The sequence below is a fragment of the Chelonoidis abingdonii genome, chromosome 25 (assembly GCF_003597395.2).
Source record: "Chelonoidis abingdonii isolate Lonesome George chromosome 25, CheloAbing_2.0, whole genome shotgun sequence".
In the NCBI taxonomy this organism is placed as follows: domain Eukaryota; kingdom Metazoa; phylum Chordata; order Testudines; family Testudinidae; genus Chelonoidis; species Chelonoidis abingdonii.
The window spans coordinates 3,305,865-3,328,861 of NC_133793.1; the positions used below are offsets into that span (position 1 = coordinate 3,305,865).

A 22,997-nucleotide genomic window follows, 5' to 3' on the forward strand; every position below is an offset into this window, starting at 1 on the left:
TAATGCTGCATTTAAAATAAATTAGGCTTAAGATATGCATGTAGGATCAAATCTTTCATCCTTTACTCCTGGTTAATTGCACACTGAGAAATAAGTGTGAGAAATCTGGCCTATTTCATTTAAAACTCAATGATTTCTGGAAAAAAATTACTATTTGCCTTTGATATTATTAGCCAGTACAATATATTCCAACTACTTTATTTACTTTGATTCTGCAAGATACCATCCCATCCCAATACCACTGGGAAAACATATTATAAATAACTAAAACAGACATTTGGGAACACGTTCCTATTTGCTAAACTTCAGGGAGTATACAGTGGAAGTTATCTTGATCAGAAGTCACTGACATCTCTTAAAATAAGCTACTGCAAAATAACTTTATAGCTTTTAATTACTTCATTAGGATCTTATGTTGCTTAAAGATTTCAATATAATTTAGATTAAATTACAACTTCTGTGACCGACTTACCTGTTCACCCTGCGAGGACACTTATCTGGTTTAATATCCACCTCATAGAGGTAGACATCAATCTTTGGGATTTCAACTTGGAAGCAGTTGGCCAGCAATTTAATAGGTTTGCCCATGGTGCCATAGCCGGGACGTCTGGGCACCATAAGAAGGGGCTGTGCCCCGATGGGTCCTGGAAAGGAAACAATACAGTTTAGAAGCTGAACACAATGGTTAAGCTATGTGGTGAAGTTACTACTTGGTACTATTATAGCACAGTTAAAATGCATATGCTCTTTACATTTGTATATATACACTGGGCAGAACAACAAAGGAGGTGATGCAATAATATCTGAAGAATAAATAGTCTTCTCAGGACCATAAACATATCATAGAATGTCAGGGTTGGAAGGGACCTCGGGAGGTATCTAGTCCAACTCCCTGATGCAAGCAGGACCAATCCCCAACTAAATCTATATCATCTCATACTTAGCGGAGAAGTAGTAAAGCACTTGTAAGAGAATAAAAAGATAAGAAATATAATGCAAGAAAAGGCCAAAGTTTAACAAGAGTCAGCACCACAAGACCCAGACCAGTGAAAAATGGGCCATACAATTATCCCATCAGGTTCCTGGATGAAGCCAAAGGGTTTCAAGCAGCAGCATAGGTCGACCCTTAAGTAACATGCAACATGGCATAGCACTCAAAAGCTCTTATTCTACTTAAGTCATCAGCTCTCAAACTAGTGATAGCAAGCAGACCTAACTCTCCTCTAACCTTCTCACGAAGAAAATGAAGTGGGGAACTTTAACTTCTATGACTGCTGTGACCAAAAGTGGGAATGTCTTAGCAAATCACCAAAAGTGTGCATTTTCTTTTGACCATTCACTATTGTGGAAAGTCCATTTTAGCCACTATTAAAATGGAAAGTTTTAAAAGTTTGTTTACAGACCATCCTAATGGTAATGGACGGAGGTGCAACAGAAATCACAGGATGGTCTATGCAGGCCAAGGCTTATGTACTTTCCTTGTTTACACAGTAAAATATGCAGGCAGCAATGATATAATGGGCATGATCCTGGTAGAGATTATCCATTTTCAGCCAGCAGATCTGAATGAGTAACAGTAAAAGCACCAGCTGCAAGATAGTTGCATTTGCCAAAACCCAGTGACCTAGAAGAGAGGTGGAGCTGAAGAGTTTCAAGCAATGTCAGTGTGCTTCATTATTAAACAAACAAATTAAATTACTTAAGTAGCTGTAGGTATTATTTTATAAAACCAACAAAATGTGAAATAGGAGAAGAAAGGTGCTTTCTAAATCTGTATAAATGTATGCCTCTGGCTAATTTATTTAGCATTCTAAATTAATACTTCCTCAGGTTCTCGAAGTATCTTATCTGTGTCCATCTTTCAGACTAAGATCCTCAGCACAGAAACTGGGCTACATGTGCCTGGCCCAGAACCAAGCACACAGCTAATATTAAGAACGGACAATCTCCAAATATTACGACTGGAAATCTTTGCTTGAAGAATATTCTTTCCCGTCAAGAAAGATTATAAACCCAATCTTATTTTGAGTTGCTCTGGAGTTTTTAAAATTACTCATCATACAAATGTCATGATTTGCAGCGTTCAATTAAGTCAGTTAAAACCTCTCCCCTGGACTCCTACTCGGTGACGCAGATTGTACAGTTCCTGCCCACTTGCTTTTCTTACAAGAGTTTAAATGTCAAGTGCTGGGAAAAACTGTCTTATTTGCCATTTGATTAATCTCACATAATCTTCCAGAAATGGTCATTTCCTTTTACTTTGAGGGGAATTGTGTGTTGGGGAACAGAGGAGAACAAGAGTTACAAAGCAAAGTTTGTATTGTAAAGGTACTTTGTTCTACACACAAAGATGGATCTAAGACCAAAGCCAACAAAATCAGAAATCTCAACACAAGACTGAAAGTAAAAGCAAGAAACATCAAGCACCATATGAAATGTTCACACACACTATGCTTTGGCAACTACTGCTCCCAAAGCAGAGGTTGGGTGGTTCACAGTGTTTGACACCAATCCAATAAGCAGGCCCTACCAAATTCACCGTCATGAAAAATGCATCACAGGCCATGAAATCTGGTCTTGTGTGTTTTTACCCTATACTACACAGATTTCACAGGGGAGACCAGGTTTCTCAAATTGGGGGCCCTGACCTAAGGAGAGAATTGTGGGGGGGAGGGAGGGGAGAAGAAGTGTCATTAAGTTATTTTAGGGGAGTTGCAGTATTGCCACCCTTGCTTCTGCACTGCCTTAAGAGCTGGGCAGCTGGAGAGCAGCGGCTGTTGGCCAGACACCCAGCTTTGAAGGCAGCAGAGCAGAACTAAGGGTAGTAATACCATACCACACAGTACTTACTTCTGTGCTGCTGCTGGCAGCAGCTCTGCCTTCAGAGCTGAGCTCCTGGCCAGCAGTCACCACTTTCCAGTTCCCCAGCTCTGAAGGCAGCACTGCAGAAGTAAGGTTAGCAGTACCATAACGCTCCCTACAATAAGCTTGCAACCCTCCCCTCCCAGCACAACTCCTTTTTGGGTCAGGTTCCCTACAATTACAACACTGTGAAATTTCAGATGTGAAGAGCTGAAATCATGAAATTTACGGTTTTTAAAATCCTATGACCGTGAAATTGACCAAAATGGACCATGAATTTGGTAGGGCCCTACCAATAAGAAAGAGCAGCTCTGGAATTAACTGTTCCTGATTCATTTTAGCAACAGACATAAATAAGAGCAAAAGATACCTATTAGAAAACATCCAGGTCACATTATTCTATAAAAAAAAAACTTCCATACAAATGACCCAATATCTTATAAAAATATGGTTACAAAGAGCATGCTTTCCATAGTTTATGGAAGGTTCTGATACATATGAAGTACTACTGCAGTTGGCAGAATCAGAGCATAGTATCATCTTAACCTTCTTAATTATTAGCTAATCTTCGGAGATTAAAATGAAATGTAAATTGCAAGAGCATTTATCAAAACTCAGTTAGTGCACCTCAAATGGCCAACTTGAAGATGTAATTTCTTAACTATAGTCAAGAACTGAGAAAGAGGGTAAGGAGGTAGAAAGAGAAAGAAAATATGGTGTGGTGGGTTTTCTTGCAACCACACTCTCTGGAAAGTGTTTTGTTAAACCAAATATTTATGCCAAGGACTCCTTCTGCTGCTGCCACCAAGCAATACATTATAAGACTTATATCTTAATCTATGTGGCCAAGGCTGAAGGAAATGATGGCACCCCATACATTTACTACTTTTGTTCAGATTAGCAAAATCCTAATGCTCAGCTGCATGAGACAACAAAAAAACAAATTAATAAGATTCAGTTACTCTTCATTAGGCAAGCCGCTGGCCTGCACTTTAAAACCCAGAGTGCTTTAAATGGTACATCCAATCCAGAGCTGACTATAAAAATAGGTTTCCAACCTTAGCTCCCCTACAAAAGAGTACTGAGCAGCAGAAGAAGCAAATACTGCTACTTTGCCAAATTCCTTCCCTAGATCCATTCATTCAGTTGCATCCCATATTGCACTTCAGGAAAATTGTGCATGCCTACTATGCGTTCTTCCTGAACAGCAGTACAGAATATACGTGACATTCTTTCGAATTGACAGAAACTGAGGAATTAAGAATCACGACAGATAACGGATTATAAACACCGGTCTGCACAATTACAAATTTTATTTAGTGTAACTTAATTTTAAACAATTGTAGCCAAATTCCAATTGTGTTTACCTTCTTTTTGTGTTTGAGACATAGGTTGTCATCAGACAAGTCAGTTTAAAAATATAACCTTCTATGTGTATGCTGTCAGTTAATTCCCACCTACCACTGTCCCAATAAATTTGCATACGCTTAGAATAGTTTGCTTTTAAAAATATTTGGACACTTGTTTGTGTATTATTAAAATCTGTCTCACTGACTTGTAACTTGTGATTCAAATCCCAGTAAAACAACAAGTGAATGAAGTGTTTGGATGACAGCTAACATTCCTATATCACATCAATGAGTCACTTACCCTCATGCCTTAGGATTTTGTAAGGCCAGTGGAAATAAATACGAGAACCAAAAATATTAGAGTACAAGAGTTACGTACTGCTACTACTATGAAGTAGGAGTATGATTTGAAGGGCTAGTTAATGTTAACTCTCCGTCATCAAAAATCGTAAACAAGGCAGTTGAGGTTCTTTTAAACCTCTTTCTAAAAATATTTCAGCACTGCTGAAGTACAAAACAGAATTCACTCAGGGTCATCATAACGAGAAAAAAACAAAGAAACTACACAAGGGCAAAACAATCAGCTGTTAAAAATCTTGTAAAAGAAATGAAAGGAAAACAGACTTTGGTGTGTAAGCACTATTCCATTTTTCAGACACTGAAAAAATGCCTTATGCAATGTTTATACATTACATAACATGTACTTGAAAATCCCATTAAAAACTTAAGCCAAATGTGGCTAGCCTGTGGAGTGGGGGGGGGGGGCACGCAGAGCTTGACAGGGGACAATACTCAGAAAGATATCAGAGGGACAGACATTGAGAATCAATTGGTTCAAAGGAGAGGTTTGAACTGACTGGGCCCTGCTGAAGGGCTGGGGTCAAGAGGGGGGTCTGTGTGGTCGCACCTGCTGGCTCCCATGGGTACCAGACACCCTCCCTCTACTCCCCACCTCATTTCTTAGAAAAAGGTGGTGTACATGGGACAGGATTCTCCAAAGAGGGGCTTAGGAAAAAAAAAGTTTCGGAACCGATGGAAAGCCCTACAAATCTTACACTTTTCGGCCTGGTGAGACTCCCCAATATCAAAACTACTACACTACATTGACTATATAACTACAAGAACTAGAACAACTATCTAAAACCGGTAAGCAAAGCTAGGGAGTGGAAGACAGCTATGCCACACTCCACAGTTCCAATGACCATCACGGGTGGTTAAGAAGGAACTGAGGGGCGCTGGGACGGCTGGCGTATATATCCAGCACCATGAAGGCGCCATTCCAGGGGGCTCCACAGCCAACCCACCAGGTGTTGCTAGGGAAAAATTCTCCAACAATCGTGCACTCGGCGCGTGCGCACCTAATTGGAATCTATATGAGCAAACACTTGAAGACTAGCGAATAGTAAAACTTAAGGTTATGAATAAAAAAGTTATGACTGTGACAGAATACAGGGAGAAGTCCTGTCTGCCCATCCCCCCATACACACACACGCACATACGGAATGACTTCCAAGGAAGAAAATGAAACTATAAACACAAAAAAAATTAAGACCAGCAATATGAGACCTTGTTGCTTCTGAGCACATAGCCAGTAAGAGGCAATGGTTGAGGAAGTATAAATTAATTCTTTATGTTCCTGTTGATTTAAATGTTTTGTTAACCAATAAATCACTTTAAAATAAAGTTTTATTTTCCCCTACTTGAATGTCTCAAAGTATATTACAAATATTAACAAATTAAGGCTCACAACATCCCAACACACTAAATGATTATTGAAATACTCATTAAGAATTTTGGAATAATTCATTTTTTCTTAAAAACTACTAAATAGTCATGGCAAGCAACAAAAATCTTGGCTAATAATCTTTCAAAACAAATATGAAATCAGTTCTTGGCAAGCGTGAAAAGTCCAAGACCTACTGTGAATCACTACTGCCACATTTAGAAATAAATAGATAATACATCTTGAGTCCACACTCCACCTGATAGGGATGTACACTGGTAATTCCCAGTAGTGTTTATGGGACTTGCCTGTGTAAATCCAATACATAGTGATGGGAAAATATGCTAATTTGTATTTGTCCAAGTTTGGTAAGTATTTAAGTGACATCACTCATTTCCAAGAGACACAGATAAAACTGGTCTTCAGAAGGTTGGAGTCACAAAACAAAATACATCAAAAATGAATTACATTTGATAATTCTAAATATTAATACTTTTTAAAATTATTATTTTGTTACAGGACAATACTTATACCAAAATTAAATCCTTCTGATTTTAAAGAGTTAAAAAGCTGGGCTAATGAATTAAAGATATGGCTTTTGGTTTGGATAATAAAATCTAATTCCAACCAACTATAACTGAACTGGCATTTGTGGATATACCAACACTACTCTAACCAAACTTGGAAACTATGGAAACTTGTTGTTGACGGTAAGAAATTTCAGTTCTTATAGAACCTGATCCAAAGCCCACTGAAGTCAATGGAATGACTCCCATTGGCTTCAAGGAGCTTGGGGATAAGGCCTGTACCCCCACAGATACTCTTCTAAAGATTCACCAAGGAAAATCACAAACATCATCGTGTAACAAATTATGTTTCCCCCATCAGGCAGCTGCTTTTCATTGAAATATAATTAAAAATTGCACCAAACTCTTCTGCTATGTTTCTGAGCAACAAACTGAAATCTATCAGGTAATCAAATGAAGAAATAGCTGGAGTAAAATCATGGGTGAAAATGGTACAGGAACATCAGCCTAAAGGCATTTACTGAAAATACTTCTAAGGAAGACTGAAGAGATAGCATATAGGACTGAAATAACTACAGGCCAAATCTTATTTGATTAAATTTGTACACTTCCAAGAGGCAAGATATTGGTTCCTATTAGGAGTTTTCTTACCTGAATATGCACAGAGGGAGTGCAACAGCTGACTTTCGGCAAAAGATTATCTATTTGCCACACATTTCAAAATTATAAAATGAGAATAAAAAAATGTACAGCAAAAAAACAATGAAGACTTCTATTTTTTTTTTAGTCTGCCTGTAAAGTACAGCCTTAAATCCCTGACTAGATATTCAAACAGCTTTAAAGAGAAGAGAGAGGGTTTTTAACAGGTAAAATATTATTCAACTGCAGCTCAATAATACAAGGCAGATTTGTCTAGCAGATACTCTCCTCAGACTGGGGCTTGTTCCATGCACACTGGAGAGAACTTTCCAAAGGAAAAAAGATTCCCTTTCACAGGGCCCCTGACCTCTGCTTGGGCTCAGAAACCCAGTTTGTAGAACTCAAAGAAAATCCCATCACTACTGAAAAACATGACTTCATTCTAGGTTACAGAAAATTTAAAATAAAATGTGAAAGTGAAACAAGGAATCCAGTTTTAGAAGTTATTTTCAGCTTTCCAATTTCTTACCAACATTAGAAATCTTAAGCAATAAAACAAATTGTGTCTTGCCTCCTTCTCTGAAAGCCACTCTTCGGGATCAAGTATCAGAGAGCCATGTTCGTCTGGATCCGTAAAATCCGACAAAGAGTCCTGTGGCACCTTATAGACTAACAGAAGTATTGGAGCATAAGCTTTTGTGGGTGAATACCCACTTCGTCAGATGCATTCACCCACGAAAGCTTATGCTCCAATACTTCTGTTAGTCTATAAGGTGCCACAGGACTCTGTCACCCTTCGGGATGACATTAGACTATTTCTGAAGTAGCACAATCCATATTTCCTGAACGTTCCTCAAAGTAAAGTTTGCTTTAAAAATTATCCAGATAAAGCAGTGCTGGTTCAAGTTCTGGTCAGATAAACATATTTATGCTATTTTCATTGGTGCTGGATAGGATTCTACAAGCTAGAGTAAATGCTGCAGAGCACAAGTTTGTGTTATCAGCTAAATTTATGGAGATCTCTTTCAAATTCTCCATAGTATTTACAACAGAATAGTTATTTGTAAAAACTATGTTTTTAAAATAAAAAGTATGAGAAATGCTTAAAGACAAGCAGTTTACCTTTACTTGATAAAATTTTGTATCTGTCTACACTATGAGGAAAAGTTTTCAACTAGCAATAATCACACCTCAGATTAACTTCATTGGTTATGATACTGCGTACTAGTTGCTACGACAAGCCCATACATAACAACACAGCTAATTTGTTCTTGAAGTGTTTCCACCCACTAACTGTAGACAGTAAACTGAAGTAATCTTTTCTAGTTTTGTGAACTAGATCACATTTTGCATTGAACAGAAATTTTCATTAACTTGCATATATTTTAACTACCCACTAATTTGAAGAAAAATATTTAGTTCTTGATTTATTCACTTGCATTTACCAAGTCTCAAATTCACTGTTTTCAAAACTGACAAGTTATTCAATAAAATCAGTTCAAGTTAACTTTGATAACCTCAGGGATTCAAACTGAATTGTACTTTTCCCACTTAATCACTATGAATCAAATATAAGTAGCTTGCAATTGCCCCTTATTGCTACTAAACCTAATTTGTTCCACTTTAGTGACTAAAGGTCCTGTATCTACAAGAGTGATCTAGACACTTAGATAATTTCTTAATGTAGTAACATGGTGACAATGTAACTGACTATCAGAGAGCCTGTCACTAGCTGAGAAAAAATTCAAATTGAGACTTAAAAATTAAACTGAACATTATACCAAAAAATCCATTTGATAAACTGGGTCTGAACTCAAACCTTCGAAAATGTCATTGGAGTCTTATTTTTAAAAAGGATATTAAATCTCTTGATTTACTCACACTTTGCAACAGGCTTTGCACATGAATGAAACAAATGAAGCAGCAAATATATAACTAGTTCCTCCTGGTTTCAGAAAAATGCTTCACAGCACACAGAGTAAAAGCTAAAGCACTACCACTCAACTATTTCTCAAAAACAAAATTGAGTAAGCAAGTAAGTCAATACGTAACCTCTCCTTTCCTAAAGTAAAAGGTGAATTCTTTGCATTGTTATTAAACCATATGGTCTATTCCAGCTGAATGTGGAAATAGTCCGAGAGAAAACAGACTACTGAAACATTCCTGACGACCTAACAATTCACCACTGAACGTGTTCTGGCATTTTGCACTTCACAGTTCGAGATAAATCTTAGATCTACTACTTGAATACTCAGACCATCCAATGACATACACAAAAACACTGAAAGCTGTCCAAATACCATTAACACAGATCAGTTAGTTAGATAAAATTAAAAGAATTAATTAATAAGCTGAAGGCCTTTTAATTTTTTACACAAGATTCAAGCACAATTTTTTTCAACTAGGACTAAATCTTTCTAGACAAATTAGGTTATAGTTTTCTAATTGGCAGTCTGCTGTAGAAAATCAAGCATTTGATCTATGATCATAGATATATGGAACCCTATTGGATTTTGCCATGTTACCAAATTGCAAAGTTTTCTCAAAGGTGATCAAATTATATTGCTATTTTAAAAATAATTTTAATTTCTAATCTATCCACCACAGAATGTGCAATTAACTGTGCATTAAATTTGAATTTGATTGTAACATTAGGCTATATTATATCATCGATTCCTTAAGCTATAACTTTCAATGTTACTAAATTATTAGAACTTGATACTTTAAATTCAAATCAGATTTTTTTTAAATAATTGTGAAAATAGTTCACAGAAAACTGTTGCATTCACCACTATATGTGAAACACTTGGAACTAACCATCTATTGGTGACCATGCAGGTGATCCATAGGTGATAAATGTTTCCCCACAAACTAAAGCTATGTCTTCACTGCAAAAAAGGGTCTGTTGATACTGAGATAGCAAACTCATAAAATCCGGGGAACGAGGGGGGGCCTCTGTAGTTTTTAAACTGGATGTAGCTAGTCAAGATAACTCCACATTGGGGTACAGGATTGACCTTGACTAAATACATCCAAGTAAAAACTATCTGTGTGCGGTCTCCACTACGATTTGATATCAATATGGCTACCCTGAAGAAGACAGCCATAGTTTAGTCTAGTTCCCAGATAACATTACCCAGAGAACAGTAAATGGTAGTTCTTTAAATGGTAGTCACACAGAGTTTAAGAAGTGATTAGCAAAAACACAACCAACCAAATGAACAGTGTTCTCTGAAGGATCTTAAGACATCATCTTAAATTCACTCAGAAGCTAATGCTGGTGGAGAATTTCTCTCTCACTGCAAATATATTACATCAGTTCTTGGCTATCTGCACTGATGCCTCCAGGTTTTCAGGTAAAGTTTAAGATACTAGTTTTGACCTATAAAGCACTACATGGCCATGGACTTTCTTAATGGAGATACCACATCTCTCCCCCTGCCACACTGCTAGAATTTCATTGTGTAAGAGAAAAATATTGGCAGAAGCCCCTCAACTTTGGAACTCAATCTTTCCACTCTCCTTGGCAAGAAACAGGTAGAGTTTGCTCATCTTCCACACAGGCTGCAAAGCTGATCTTTATACTAGGGCTTTTGGGAATCAGGGTGCCGTCTAAAGAGGTGAACTGAGAAGAGGTGAAGTACTTCTTGCAGCTGTGTTATTCATTAGCGTGAATATCATGCTAGATTTGTCTGTTTTTTTGTGTTTTTAAACAAAATATTGAAGGCACCCAGAGTCTTATGTCCTTGTTCTTATAAATCCAAATAATAAATAAAAATAAGAAATTGGGATTAACTCCAGAGATAACCTACTTGCCACCCACCCCACTACTATAGTGAAGAGCTTTTAATCAAGATTAAATATGGCCTTTTGTTTCTGTAAAAATCATATCACTTCTGATTCAGACAGCTCCAGTTTCAACACTCCAACAGATGAAAACTCTATTGTAACTCACATAGTAACGAAGCGCCCTTGAATAAAGTTTAACTTTATAAGACAATTTGTTACCCTTCTCCCCAAGATATAGCTTGTTTTTTATTGTGGTCCTAACAAGCTACTGGTCATTAATACAGGAACTGTGAGGAAGAGAAAAATCAAATTATTATGTAATTTAAATGACATTTTCAACCTGCTATACAAAATTTTCTGAAACAGTAAGATTTTAGAAACCTACTTTTACTGTTTAATTAAAATATTAATACATCTAATAATTAACGTTCTTCCACCACAGTAGGCCCAAACAATTTTTGACCCATTTAATGAAATTAAGTTCAAAATTTTTTTTTTTTCAAGTCAACAAAACACTATTTTTGAAATGATGAAAAACGTTGAGAACCTCTGATTTATTTTCTGAGCCTTCTGGCTAATAAAACTCCACAGCCCACCTGTGCCACAATAACTGGCTTTCTGCATATAAAAGCCAGGGCCAGCATTAGGGGGTAGCACAGGGACGCCCATGAACCTACACTGCTCAGGCTTCAGCCCCATGTGACTGGGCTCAGAGACCTGGGCTTCAGCTTTCTGCCCTGGGCCCCATCAAGTCTAATGCTGGCCCTGCTTGGAGGCCCCCCGAAACCTGCTCAAGCCCCCCTAGGGGGCCTCGGACCCCTGGATAAGAACCACTGACATAACTGATTAGCTGATTGACTCATTTACATGCGAGTCCCTAAAATCAGTTCCATGGCAACAACATTTTAACATATTTAACTTAGAAGTTCACAAGTCCATCACCATCTTCACCCAAAAACGTGTTAAACTTAACATTAATCAATCTACTACTTACAAGCAACTGTTTGGTGCCACATGTTTCAGCTTTTCTAATCTGGATTTCATATTCCCATTTCCCAGTTCACTTGGTTCTTCTAACATTTCTATGCCAATACATCAACCTCAAATTTCTCATCTAATTTAGTTATTTTAAAACTGTGATGTTCTAGTTACATATGAGCATTTACCTTAATGTTGCACTTTGCTGCAAGCAAATATACTGTAGCCTTATAACTGATAACGTGATAGAACTGAAAAACAGAAGCTAAACAAGGTTTACATTAACATTTTATTAAGAAGTTTGTATTGACCTTAAGATACATGAATCAATAAACTTCCAAGACATTTACATAGTACAACCTCTCTTGAAAACAACATGATGTGAAACAAGACAAATTATTTTGGACATTGGTACAGTTTAAGGCGTTGATATTCAAACTCTTGTACAAAGTGGGTATTTTTTATTTCCTCTTTTACCAAAACCAGATTTTATTACGAAGAAATTGAAACTATGTCATAAGAACATATAAGAGGCCATTCTGGGTCACATCAATGGTCCATCTAGCCCAGTAATCTGTCTTCTGACAATGGCCAGTATCAAGTTATTCAGAGGGAATGAACAGAAGATCTATCCCCTTTCGTCTATGCCCAGCTTCTGGGAAACAGAGACTAGGGACACTCGCATGGTGTTGCATTCCTTTGCCATTCTGGCTAATAGCCACTGATGGACCCATTCTCCATATCCTCATAATATAATGTACTCAACATGAAAGTAACGGTAGTCAGCAAAACTGGCTAGGAGTTTTTTAAAAATATGTTCAGATTGTTGAAATTCAGGCTTAATAATATGCCACCAGATCAATACAATCCACAGCCTCATAAAATGGATCTGGCTCAGTCATATCCCTTACTAAACAGGGCAACAATTAATATCATCCAGACTAATTTTTCCAGGACCAAATCCAGCATTAATTTAACTCCTTGCATCAGTCACAAATGTAAGCGTCTGTACAGCAAAAGAGATGACTCTTTACACAGGAGAGTTCAAACCCATTTTCATGTTTACCAGTTATGGGTGTCTTTTAGAAGTAAAAGAATTACAATCTTAAATTCCTGAAGCACTATTTGTTATCCAGCTACCTGATATGCACTGAATAAGTACAGCCTAAGACAAAACTTTCCTCCTGGCTTTCCCTGTGAGTGTTTATGAAGGGAACCACTTGGAGGTAATATCTTTTAATACATTGAAACCTAAATTTCCATTGTCAAGGGAGTTTCAGACAGCAGTGAGTGTCACATCCTATATCTAATATATGGAGATATACCTATCTCATAGAACTAGAAGGGACCTTGAAAGGTCACTGAGTCCAGTCCCTTGCCTTCACTAGCAGGACCAAGTACTGATTTTTTGCCCCAGATCCCTAAGTGGCCCCCTCAAGGATTGAACTCACAAACCTGGGTTTAGCAGGCCAATGCTCAAACCACTGAGCTATCCCTCCCTTCTCTACATACTCCTAAATCACAAAAGCTAGCTTTCAAGATAAGTGGGGCAGCAAAGACTTTTGATCAGACTGCTAATTTAATCCAAATCCACCCTACAGTAATGGATAGTATTTTCACTCTGGACTCATGCTCACAAATGCTACACAATGACTGGAAAAGCGTATCGGCTGCCTCTGGAAGTGGTGTGAGGAATGCCAGGAGCTGGGAGTCCTGGTGCCACAGATGAAGAACATAGATAACACAATCATTACCCCAAGAGCCAGAATCATGTGGAGAGGATACTGAAGGATGCCATTCGCTGACAGTATGTGGAAAACCTGAAGCGGAAACCGGACCGGGGCAAGGCGTTCAAGGTGACTTGCAAGTGGGATGCCAGCAACCACTTCCACCATTCCAGAGGCTGGCAACTGTGACACATCATCCAAGACCGCCTGATCAGAGCCATCCCGTCACCTGCACGGAAGGTTGACATGAACTTCACCATCCCAGGACTGACAGACAACTGCAACAGGACAGTGTCATCATCAACAAGACTGGAAGAAGGTGATCATGGTGGACGTCACAGTGTCCCTTGAGAACAGGACCCCGGCCTTCTGCCATGCCCGAGCTTGAAAGCTGGAGAAATATGCCCCTCCAACACCTTGAGAGCTAACGGTTACCAGGTTCAGACCCATGCTGATCACTGGAGCCCTGGTCAATGGGCCCCAGTAATGAGCAAGTGTTGAGGGAATGCGGAATCGGTAAACAGCTTGGCTGATGTTCCTCGATCATCTCATGGCATCCTACACCATGAGTTGCCACATCTACATAGAACACATCACCGGACATCGGCAATGATGAGCTGGAGTGCCAATGAGAAGCGCAGTAAGAAAAGTAACTGAAATACTTCCCTGATGGATTATATTTTCTAAACGGACAACCTACCCTAATTCTCAATTACTGAGGGACAATCTTTGCTCATTTATATATTTTGCTTTCCACAACCAACTCCCTGTACAATTTTTTATTAATGATATACTCGAATACTTGGATGCTAATATCTAAACTGTAGTCTTAAATTTATTCACCTAAATTTGGGTTACTGCTGATTATGTACCATATGACTTTTAAAAACAAATTTTATATTTGCAGATAATTCAAGCACTATATCCAGATGTACAGACTCTCTTTTCTCAACCTGTGTACTATATAATTTTAAAATTAGCTTTAATAAACGTTTTCAAAAAGTGTTCTTATCAAAAATACACATGTAATAACATGAGGGAAGCCAAAAACTATATGAAATACACGGTGCATAAATGCTGAGTAACTATATACTAGTCATAATTTGTAATAAGATCATGCAATAAAATGAAAACATTAAATACTTTTCATTGTGAGCATGGTTACACAATGAACAGAGCAGGCTACAATTACACAAAGTTTTAAAAAAGATTCTAAAGTCCATCAGTGACATAACTGCTAATAATGTGTCTCATTTTTTTTATATAATAGATGTTAGCAAGTGCTCACTTTATCAATCGCTGAGCCAAGGTAATATTTTATTGTATCAACAGAAGTTGGTAAAAGAGACAGGCTTTTAAGCTACACAGATCCCTTCCTCAATGACTATCAATCTCATAGGACAGCTTCCATTTTCATGGCAACAACATCTCAAAGGACTCATCATATGCCAGTTTGCATAATATAGCAACCACTATTTGGTCTGGAATATTTCATTTATGAGATACACCATTCTTTTTTACCATGTGCAGACACCTCTGGAGAACAAAATATAACATTCTGCTATATCTCCTATGATTAAGGTTCTATCAATAGTACCTGCAATTATTTTAGTTTAGTAATTAGCCATCACTAAACTGAAATAATGCCAGACAAGACTTGTCCTGATCAAATTCACACATATTAAGATTAATAAGCAAATAAACAGGAAATCATACAATTTCTTAACCAACATACACAACATTGTGTAAGCAAAACTTTGCAAAATTCCTCTCACCCAGAATGCATATTAAGCTGTTTCAGTAAAATCTTTTCCCCGACCCCAAAATCATCATGATAGAGGAGAAATAAATTCTGCGGCCAGACTGGTAAATTCTACAGAACTGCTATACCACCAGCTTCTTTTTAACTGAACAAGGTTTATGATGCAGTGCTGGTAAAAGACAAGGGCTACAGATATCCCATAAGAGAGATGTCTTACTCCCCCAAGAACTGCAGCAAGGGTTTGACAGGCAGGTTCATGATATTACTGTCTCACACTCCCCGGGCTCAGGGGCTGCCTGAAACAACTTCTAGAAACTGTACATAACAATGGTGCTTGTTACCAAGGCGAAGCCACTCCCGGGGGTCAGAGCAGAGCTGACTCTTGATCCCGTCCCCACTTCGGTCAGTATTTCAGGACGGCTTCCATGGGTCCCCAGCTCAGTGAGACACACTCCGGGGTCAGCCCGGCACCTCTTTCCTCACCCCAAGCCCCGCACAGAGGCTGTGCCCCCCTAGTACTCCCCAGGCCCCGCACCTAGCCCACCCCTCAGATCTGTGTCCCTGCCTTCGATTCACGCCAGCGCCCACTGAGCCCACCCCCCAGAGACACCCCCACAGCGCTCAGCCGCCGAACGGGCTTCCTCCGCCCCAGTCCCACGGCCCTGGGAAGTGCCCGTTGCCCCCACCAGCAGGGCTCGGAGCTCGGCTCCCCCGCGCGGGCCGCCCTACTGCCTCAGGTGCCCCCGCCCTCACCTGCGCTGCCGATTTCCATTCATGGAGCTGGGGGCGGCCGTTCTCAGGCTGCGGCTCAGGATCCTGCCTCTCCCCACAGGGCCGGGCGCTGCCCCCTCTCTCCCCGCGGCGCCGAGTCCGGCCGGCCGGCCGGCCCGGGGAGCGGGGCTGGGAGGCCTCCCTCCCCTCAGCCGGTGCCGGCCGACCTCAGGCGGCGCGAGCTGGGAGCGGGAGCCCAGGAGCGGAAGTTGCGTGGCCGCCAGCAGCCCCGGCTCGCGCTCCCTCGCGCTCTCTGTGTCTGCCTCTGCCCTACCGCGCGCCGGAAGCGCCACCCACCCCCGCCCACGCGCCGGTCGCGCTCACTTCCGGCTCCGCCCCCGGCCGTTAATCCGTGACGCGAAGAAAGGGCGTGCCCGGAAGTGGTAAAAACAGAGGGCGAGGCGGGTGAGGTGACGCAAAGGGGGCGGGGGGGACCTGACATGGAGCTGGCACTGCCGTTGGCGGGCGGTGGGCCGAGCCCGCTAATAGCCTGGTGCCCCGGACGCCTGGGTTCCGCGGATAGTGTCCCCGGCTCTGGCCAGTCGGACGCCTGGGTTCCGTTCCTGGCCCGGGGCAGGAGTCCGGATGCCTGGGCTCAGTTCTCGGCCCCGGCTCAGTCCCTCAGCGGCGGAGCTGTCAGGGGAGGCTGCGGCGAGTCTCCCGTAGTGTCAGAGGCACCAGCAGCCTGACTGGGGGTGGGGGCGGGGTGACCAGACAGCGAGTGTGAAAGGTCCGGACAGGAGGTGGGGGGTAATAGGAACCTATTTAAGAAAAAGACCCAAATATCGGGCCTGTCCCTATCAAAGCGGGACATCAGGTCACCCTGGGCGGGGGGGAGGGGGGCGTTCTGAGCAGTTTGCGCTGGGGCACCCTGAGTCATTTCCGCTCAGCTGGTTTTGTACCGGTTTGTTGTTCCCACTTCCATGCAGGGGTCTTCACCAGGCTTTTTACCAGCGAGGCGAGAAAACCTGCTTAGCCTGATGGTCCCAACGTGCCTGTGCCCGCTTTGCACTTTTGCTTGCTCTCTGTGGCTAGTGTGACAAGTTGGGGGTTGGGTTTTGTCTGTACCATTTCTGAGTTTTGGATAATTGTATGAAATGTATTAGGAAATGACTGGCATAACAAGCCTGTACGTGTGTGGATGTCCCATGAGTTAGCAGAGTTGTCATGTCTCTGGTGAACGATCAGCGCTCAGTAATTGCTGCAAATAAAGCGCTTGCGGACGATAGATTCGCTCAGTGTGGGAGAAGACGCTTCCTCCATCTGTGTGAAGGAAAGTGGGGGTTTTGAGGGTAAAGGAAAATTACTAAAAGGTAGAACAAAAGCAGCAGCAGATGCCAGATGGCGTCTGTAAAGGGCCTGAGAGAGGGGAGGGGGGAGAGCTGCCCAGGGGAAAGCTGTTTGGCCCAGATTAAGATAAGGGAGGCAGTTTGTGGGGTGCAGAGAATCTTGTCTACCTACAGAACACAGATGATCTCCCAAGGGAATGGGAAGCTACTGAAGCGTTATGTTTAAGCTGTCCAGTTGTTTTGTATGATCCATACTCTCCTGTGCTTTACATGATTAAATATAAAGTAGATTGAACAAAGTGTATGTGGACTGATTCACAACTATTGCATGCCCCTGAGAGAGTTAAACTTCACACCTGTTGCATGAAGTTTTGGCAGAGGAGTTGTGTGTAAATACACAGGAGTGTGAAGGGTCAGGTTGGGCCCAGAGAGTCTAGGTAGCTGGGTGCCAGATCTGCACCGTGTGTGTGTCTAGGGCCCCTGAGATTAGAATAGTGGCTGGACTCCATTCAGACTCCAGGAGCTTGAAACAGCCTGGGGATCCATAGCACATAGGCTTTGTCTACACTGGCAACTGGACGATAAAGCTTTTGTCTTTCAGAGGTGTTTAAAAAAGATCACACACACCTCAAAAGAAAAGTTATGCTAACAGTAAGCAAAACGCAGGAGCATCGACAAAGCAAAGGCAGCTTGTTGGGGTGGAAGCTCTTTCCTGCTGACAAACAGTGGCGGCACAGCTGTAGCAACACAACTGTGTCGCTAAAAGCTGTGTGCTGTAGACAAGCCCTTATTCTCCTAACTCTAGAAGCAGTCTTAATACGGAGGTGCTTGCTAGGATCTGTTCACTACTAGTTCTAGTGCAGTTGCACCCCAGCTTGTAAACAGAACATGATGACTCAAACCCAGAAAGGAGAGAGTTTAATTAGAAAACAACAAGGGGGAGGGGAAAGCGATGTGGAGCTAAATTAACTGGTTAAGGCAAGTGAGACAGTACTAACCCACAAGAGACAACTTTTAGGCTCAGTGAATTTATTCTGCCCCCTTATTTTATTGTACAGTACTTCCACTGATGGTCCTGTTTAAATGAAGTGAGGGAATTTTAAAAACACCTTCACCTTTTATTTCCTCTTTGCATTTGTCTCAGCTTAAATCTATGAAAATTAAAGTCAGTTTCACTTTTGCTTGGGTTCCCTTTCAGGTTTTCAGTACTGTACCATTTGAGATGCAGTGCTTCTGTGTTTTTAAAATAGCTGTCTTGTCTCGTAAGCTGTGGACACACTTATATTAGTCTTTATTTTTACCACATTTAAATTTTGGCATAAAGTGAACTGTGTGCCTTTAAATCATTGGCAAAAACAAGAGGAAGTAGCCTGAATTTTTCCGGAATATACATAAAATGCATCAGCATCTGAAGGTGTCTGTCTTTAAAGGGTGGATGAAGTGATGCCTGTCACGGAGTCTGGCCCTGCACCCCTCTTCCTGGGACCCACAGTGACTTTTATCCAGCCAGTAAAACAGAAGGTTTATTGGACAGCAGGAACACAGGTTACAGCAGAGCTTGCAGGCACAGTCCGGACCCCTCCACTGAGTCCTTCTGGGGGTTCAGGGTGCTTGGATCCCAGCTAGGATCCCCTGAATTCCTCCCCATAGCCCAAACCCAAACTGTCCTGCCTCTCCTCCTCCGGCCGACAAAACACCCTTTGTTTCCTTCTCCTCCGCCCAGCAGCTCCCCCTCCCCCCTGCCGGCTCACATTACAACCTGACTACCTGTCCCTCACCTACAGACATCCCCTGCTTTCCCGTTCCCCACACAGACAGTCCCTACTCCATCACAGCGCTCCCCCCTTCGGAACTGAACTGAGCGGGGTCCCTCTGCCCAGTGACCTCGGGAAGTTCAGGGCCCCCTCTCCGGGACAACGCGTCCGCTATCAGGTTGGCACTTCCCTTCACATGGACCACGTCCATGTCATAGTCCTGCAGGAGCAGGCTCCACCTCAGGAGCTTGGCGTTGGCTCCTTTCATCTGGTGCAGCCAGGTCAGGGGAGAGTGGTCTGTGTACACGGTGAAGTGTCGCCCAAAGAGATATGGCTCTAGCTTCTTAAGGGCCCACACCATGGCCAGGCATTCCTTCTCGATGGCCGCGTAGTTTTGCTCCCGGGGTAGCAGCTTCTTACTCAGGTACACGATGGGGTGTCTCTCCCCCTTTTCATCCTCCTGCATTAACACCGCCCCCAGTCCCGTGTCTGAGGCGTCGGTGAACACCATAAAGGGTTTGTCAAAATCTGGGTTCACCAGAACTGGGCCACTAACCAGAGCCTCCTTCAGCGCCCGGAAAGCCTCCTGGCACTGCTCAGTCCAGATCACCTTGTCTGGCTTCCCCTTTTTGCACAGTTCAGTGATGGGGCCGGCTATGGCGCTAAAGTGGGGCACGAACCTTCGATAGTACCCCGCCATCCCAATAAAGGCCTGGACCTGCTTCTTGGTTTGGGGAGCAGGCCAGTCTCTGATCACCTCCACCTTGGCGGGTTCTGGCTTCAGGCAGCCGCTCCCCACCCGATGGCCCAGGTAAGATACTTCCGCCATCCCCACCTTGCACTTCTCAGCCTTTACGGTTAACCCAGCCTCCCGAATTCGGTCCAGGACTTGGGTAACCTGGGACACATGGTCCTCCCAGGTCTGGCTGAAGACGCAGATGTCGTCAATATAGGCCACGGCAAAACTCTCCATCCCCCTCAGTAGCTGATCCACCAGGCGCTGGAAGGTGGCCGGCGCTCCCTTGAGGCCAAAGGGCAGGGTCAGAAACTCGTAGAGCCCCAGAGGGGTGATAAAGGCCGATTTCAGCCTGGCATCTGCGTCCAGCGGCACTTGCCAGTAGCCCTTGGTAAGATCCATGGTGGTGAGGTACCGAGCACCTCCCAGCTTGTCTAGGAGCTCGTCAGGCCTGGGCATGGGGTAGGCATCAGATACGGTGATGGCATTGAGCTTTCGATAGTCCACACAGAACCGAATTGACCCATCCTTCTTGGGGACCAGCACCACTGGCGAGGCCCAAGGGCTGGAAGACTGCTGGATCACCCCCAAAGCCAGCATGTCCCTGACCTCCCTTTCCAGATCCTGGGCAGTTTTACCAGTGACCCGAAAAGGGGAGCATCTTATAGGGGGATGTGACCCGGTCTCCACCCTGTGGACAGTCAAATTAGTGCGTCCAGGCTGGTTGGAAAACAGCTGTCGGTACAGATGCAGCACCCCTCTGATCTCAGCGTGCTGGGCCCTGGTCAGCTGATCAGAGAGGGGAATTGCCTCCAGGGGGGAACCAGCTTTTGTCCCAGGGAATAGATCCACCAAAGGGTCATCTCCCTGCCCCTCCCAGTGTCCACACACGGCCAACACCACATTCCCCCTGTCATAGTATGGTTTCATCATGTTCACATGGTACACCCGCCGGTGATGTGCCCGGTTTGACAGCTCCACCACATAGTTTACCTCATTCAGTTGCTTGATAACCTTGAAGGGCCCTTCCCAGGCGGCCTGGAGTTTGTTTTTCCTCACAGGGATGAGAACCATCACCTGATCCCCGGTGGCAAAGGCACGGGCCCGGGCCGTGCGGTCATACCAGACCTTCTGCTTCCTCTGGGCTCGGGCCAGATTCTCCCTGGCCAGGCCCATGAGCTCGGCCAGTCTTTCCCGGAAGGTCAGGACATACTCCACCACTGACTCTCCCTCGGGAGTGGCCTTCCCCTCCCATTCATCTCTCATCAGGTCCAGGGGCCCCCTTACTCGCCTTCCATACAACAGTTCGAAAGGCGAAAACCCGGTAGACTCCTGGGGTACCTCCCTGTACGCGAACAGCAGGTGAGGTAAGTATTTGTCCCAATCCTGCGGGTGCTGGTTCATAAATGTTTTTAGCATCATCTTCAGCGTCCCGTTGAACCTTTCCACCAGCCCGTTGGACTGGGGGTGATACGCTGAGGCCCAGTTGTGCTGCACCCCACATTTCTGCCATAAGGACCGGAGCAGGGTCGACATGAAGTTGGACCCCTGATCCGTTAAGACCTCCTTGGGGAACCCCACCCGGCTGAAAATCGTCAGCAGCGCATCTGCCACTGTATCTGCTTCGATAGAGGACAAGGCCACCGCCTCGGGGTAGCGAGTGGCAAAATCCACCACCACCAGGATGTATTTTTTCCCTGACCGGGTCATCTTGCTGAGAGGTCCCACTATGTCCATGGCCACCTTCTGGAAAGGTTCTTCTATGATGGGTAAAGGCCTCAAGGCTGCTTTCCCCTTGTCCCGGGCCTTCCCCACCCTCTGGCAGGGGTCACAGGATTGGCAGTACTGTCGGACCTGGGTAAAGACCCCAGGCCAGTAAAAGTTCTGTAGCAGCCTCTGCCTGGTGCGCCGGATTCCCTGGTGTCCTGCGAGAGGGATGTCATGGGCCAGGTACAGCAGCTTGTGGCGAAACTTCTGGGGAACCACCAGCTGCCTCCTGATCCCCCATGACTCTACCTCCCCTGGGGGAGCCCATTCTCGGTACAGGAACCCCTTCTCCCACAGGAACCTCTCCTTGCAACCTCTCCTCAGGGTCTGTTCCGCACTAAGGTCAGCCTGGTCCCTGGGCTTCCGCAAGGAGGGATCTTTCTGCAACTCCGCCTGGAACTCAGCAGCTGGGACAGGGATGGGGACCAGCTCTCTCTTGCTGGCTGGGTCTGAGGCCGCAGCCTCTCTGAGCCGTGCCCCTGGGCATTCCCTGCCCCCCAGGTTAGGGTCCTGCACCTCGGGCCGAGTACCTTCCCCGTTGTCGGGGTGCAGTGCCCTTTGCCGACTCTGACTACGAGTCACGACCAGGGCACTCTGAGTGCTACTAGGCCAGTCCTCAAGGTCCCCTCCCATTAACACGTCTGTGGGCAAATGTGGGTGTACCCCCACGTCCTTGGGGCCCTCCTTGGCCTCCCACTTCAGATGTACTCTCGCCACGGGCACCTTGAATGGGGTCCCGCCCACACCCATCAGGGTCAGGTAGGTGTCGGGCACCATCCGATCTGAGCCCACCACCTCGGGCCGGGCAAGCGTCACCTCTGCACCCGTGTCCCAGTACCCAGTGACCTCCCTCCCATCTACCTCCAGGGAAACAAGGCACTCTTTCCGGAGGGGCAGCCCCGCGCCCACCCGGTAAACTAAGAACCCGGAGGCTGGCGCTTCCAGCCCCCCAGAGGAGCTGACCTGGGGACCTCCTCCCTCCTTCATAGGTGGTATGTTGCCAGCCCCCCTTTCCCGGGAGGGTAGCCCATCTTCCGATTGGGTTTTTACCCAGTCCACCCTCTGCGGGTTGGGTCTGCTTGGTCTGTCCCTGAGCTTGGGGCACTGGGCCCGTATGTGGCCTCGTTGGCCACATTGATAGCAGCCCATGTCTCGTGGGTCCCCTGGAGTGGGTCGGAGGGACCTGACACTGGATGTTCCCCCTTTGGGGGGGTTCTCCATAGGCCCCCGCTGGGAGGTCCCATGATGACTCTCTCTCTGCGCTGAGGCAGGCCTGCTCCTTCGAGACTCCTCCCTGCCATCCCCTGCCCGACTGTCCACAAAT

General features: G+C 44.0%; 1 protein-coding gene and 1 pseudogene across 2 annotated transcripts in view; both read right to left on the minus strand.

Moving 5' to 3' along the window:
- AGO3 (argonaute RISC catalytic component 3) overlaps positions 1–16,222 on the minus strand; it is a 57,658-nt gene extending 41,436 nt beyond the window's left edge. Inside the window, exons 1-2 of one of the 2 annotated variants that reach the window (XM_032766755.2) lie at positions 16,110–16,222; positions 473–644 (exon numbers count right to left, since the gene is read on the minus strand). In XM_032766755.2, coding sequence (XP_032622646.1) covers positions 473–644; positions 16,110–16,128 — 191 coding nt within the window. In that variant the 5' untranslated portion in view covers positions 16,129–16,222. The remainder of the gene's footprint in view (positions 1–472; positions 645–16,109) is intronic. The other variant, XM_032766756.2, reaches the window with a different exon arrangement.
- Positions 8,220–8,329, minus strand: LOC116817060 (U4 spliceosomal RNA; annotated as a pseudogene).
- Positions 16,223–22,997: the final 6,775 nt, after the last annotated feature.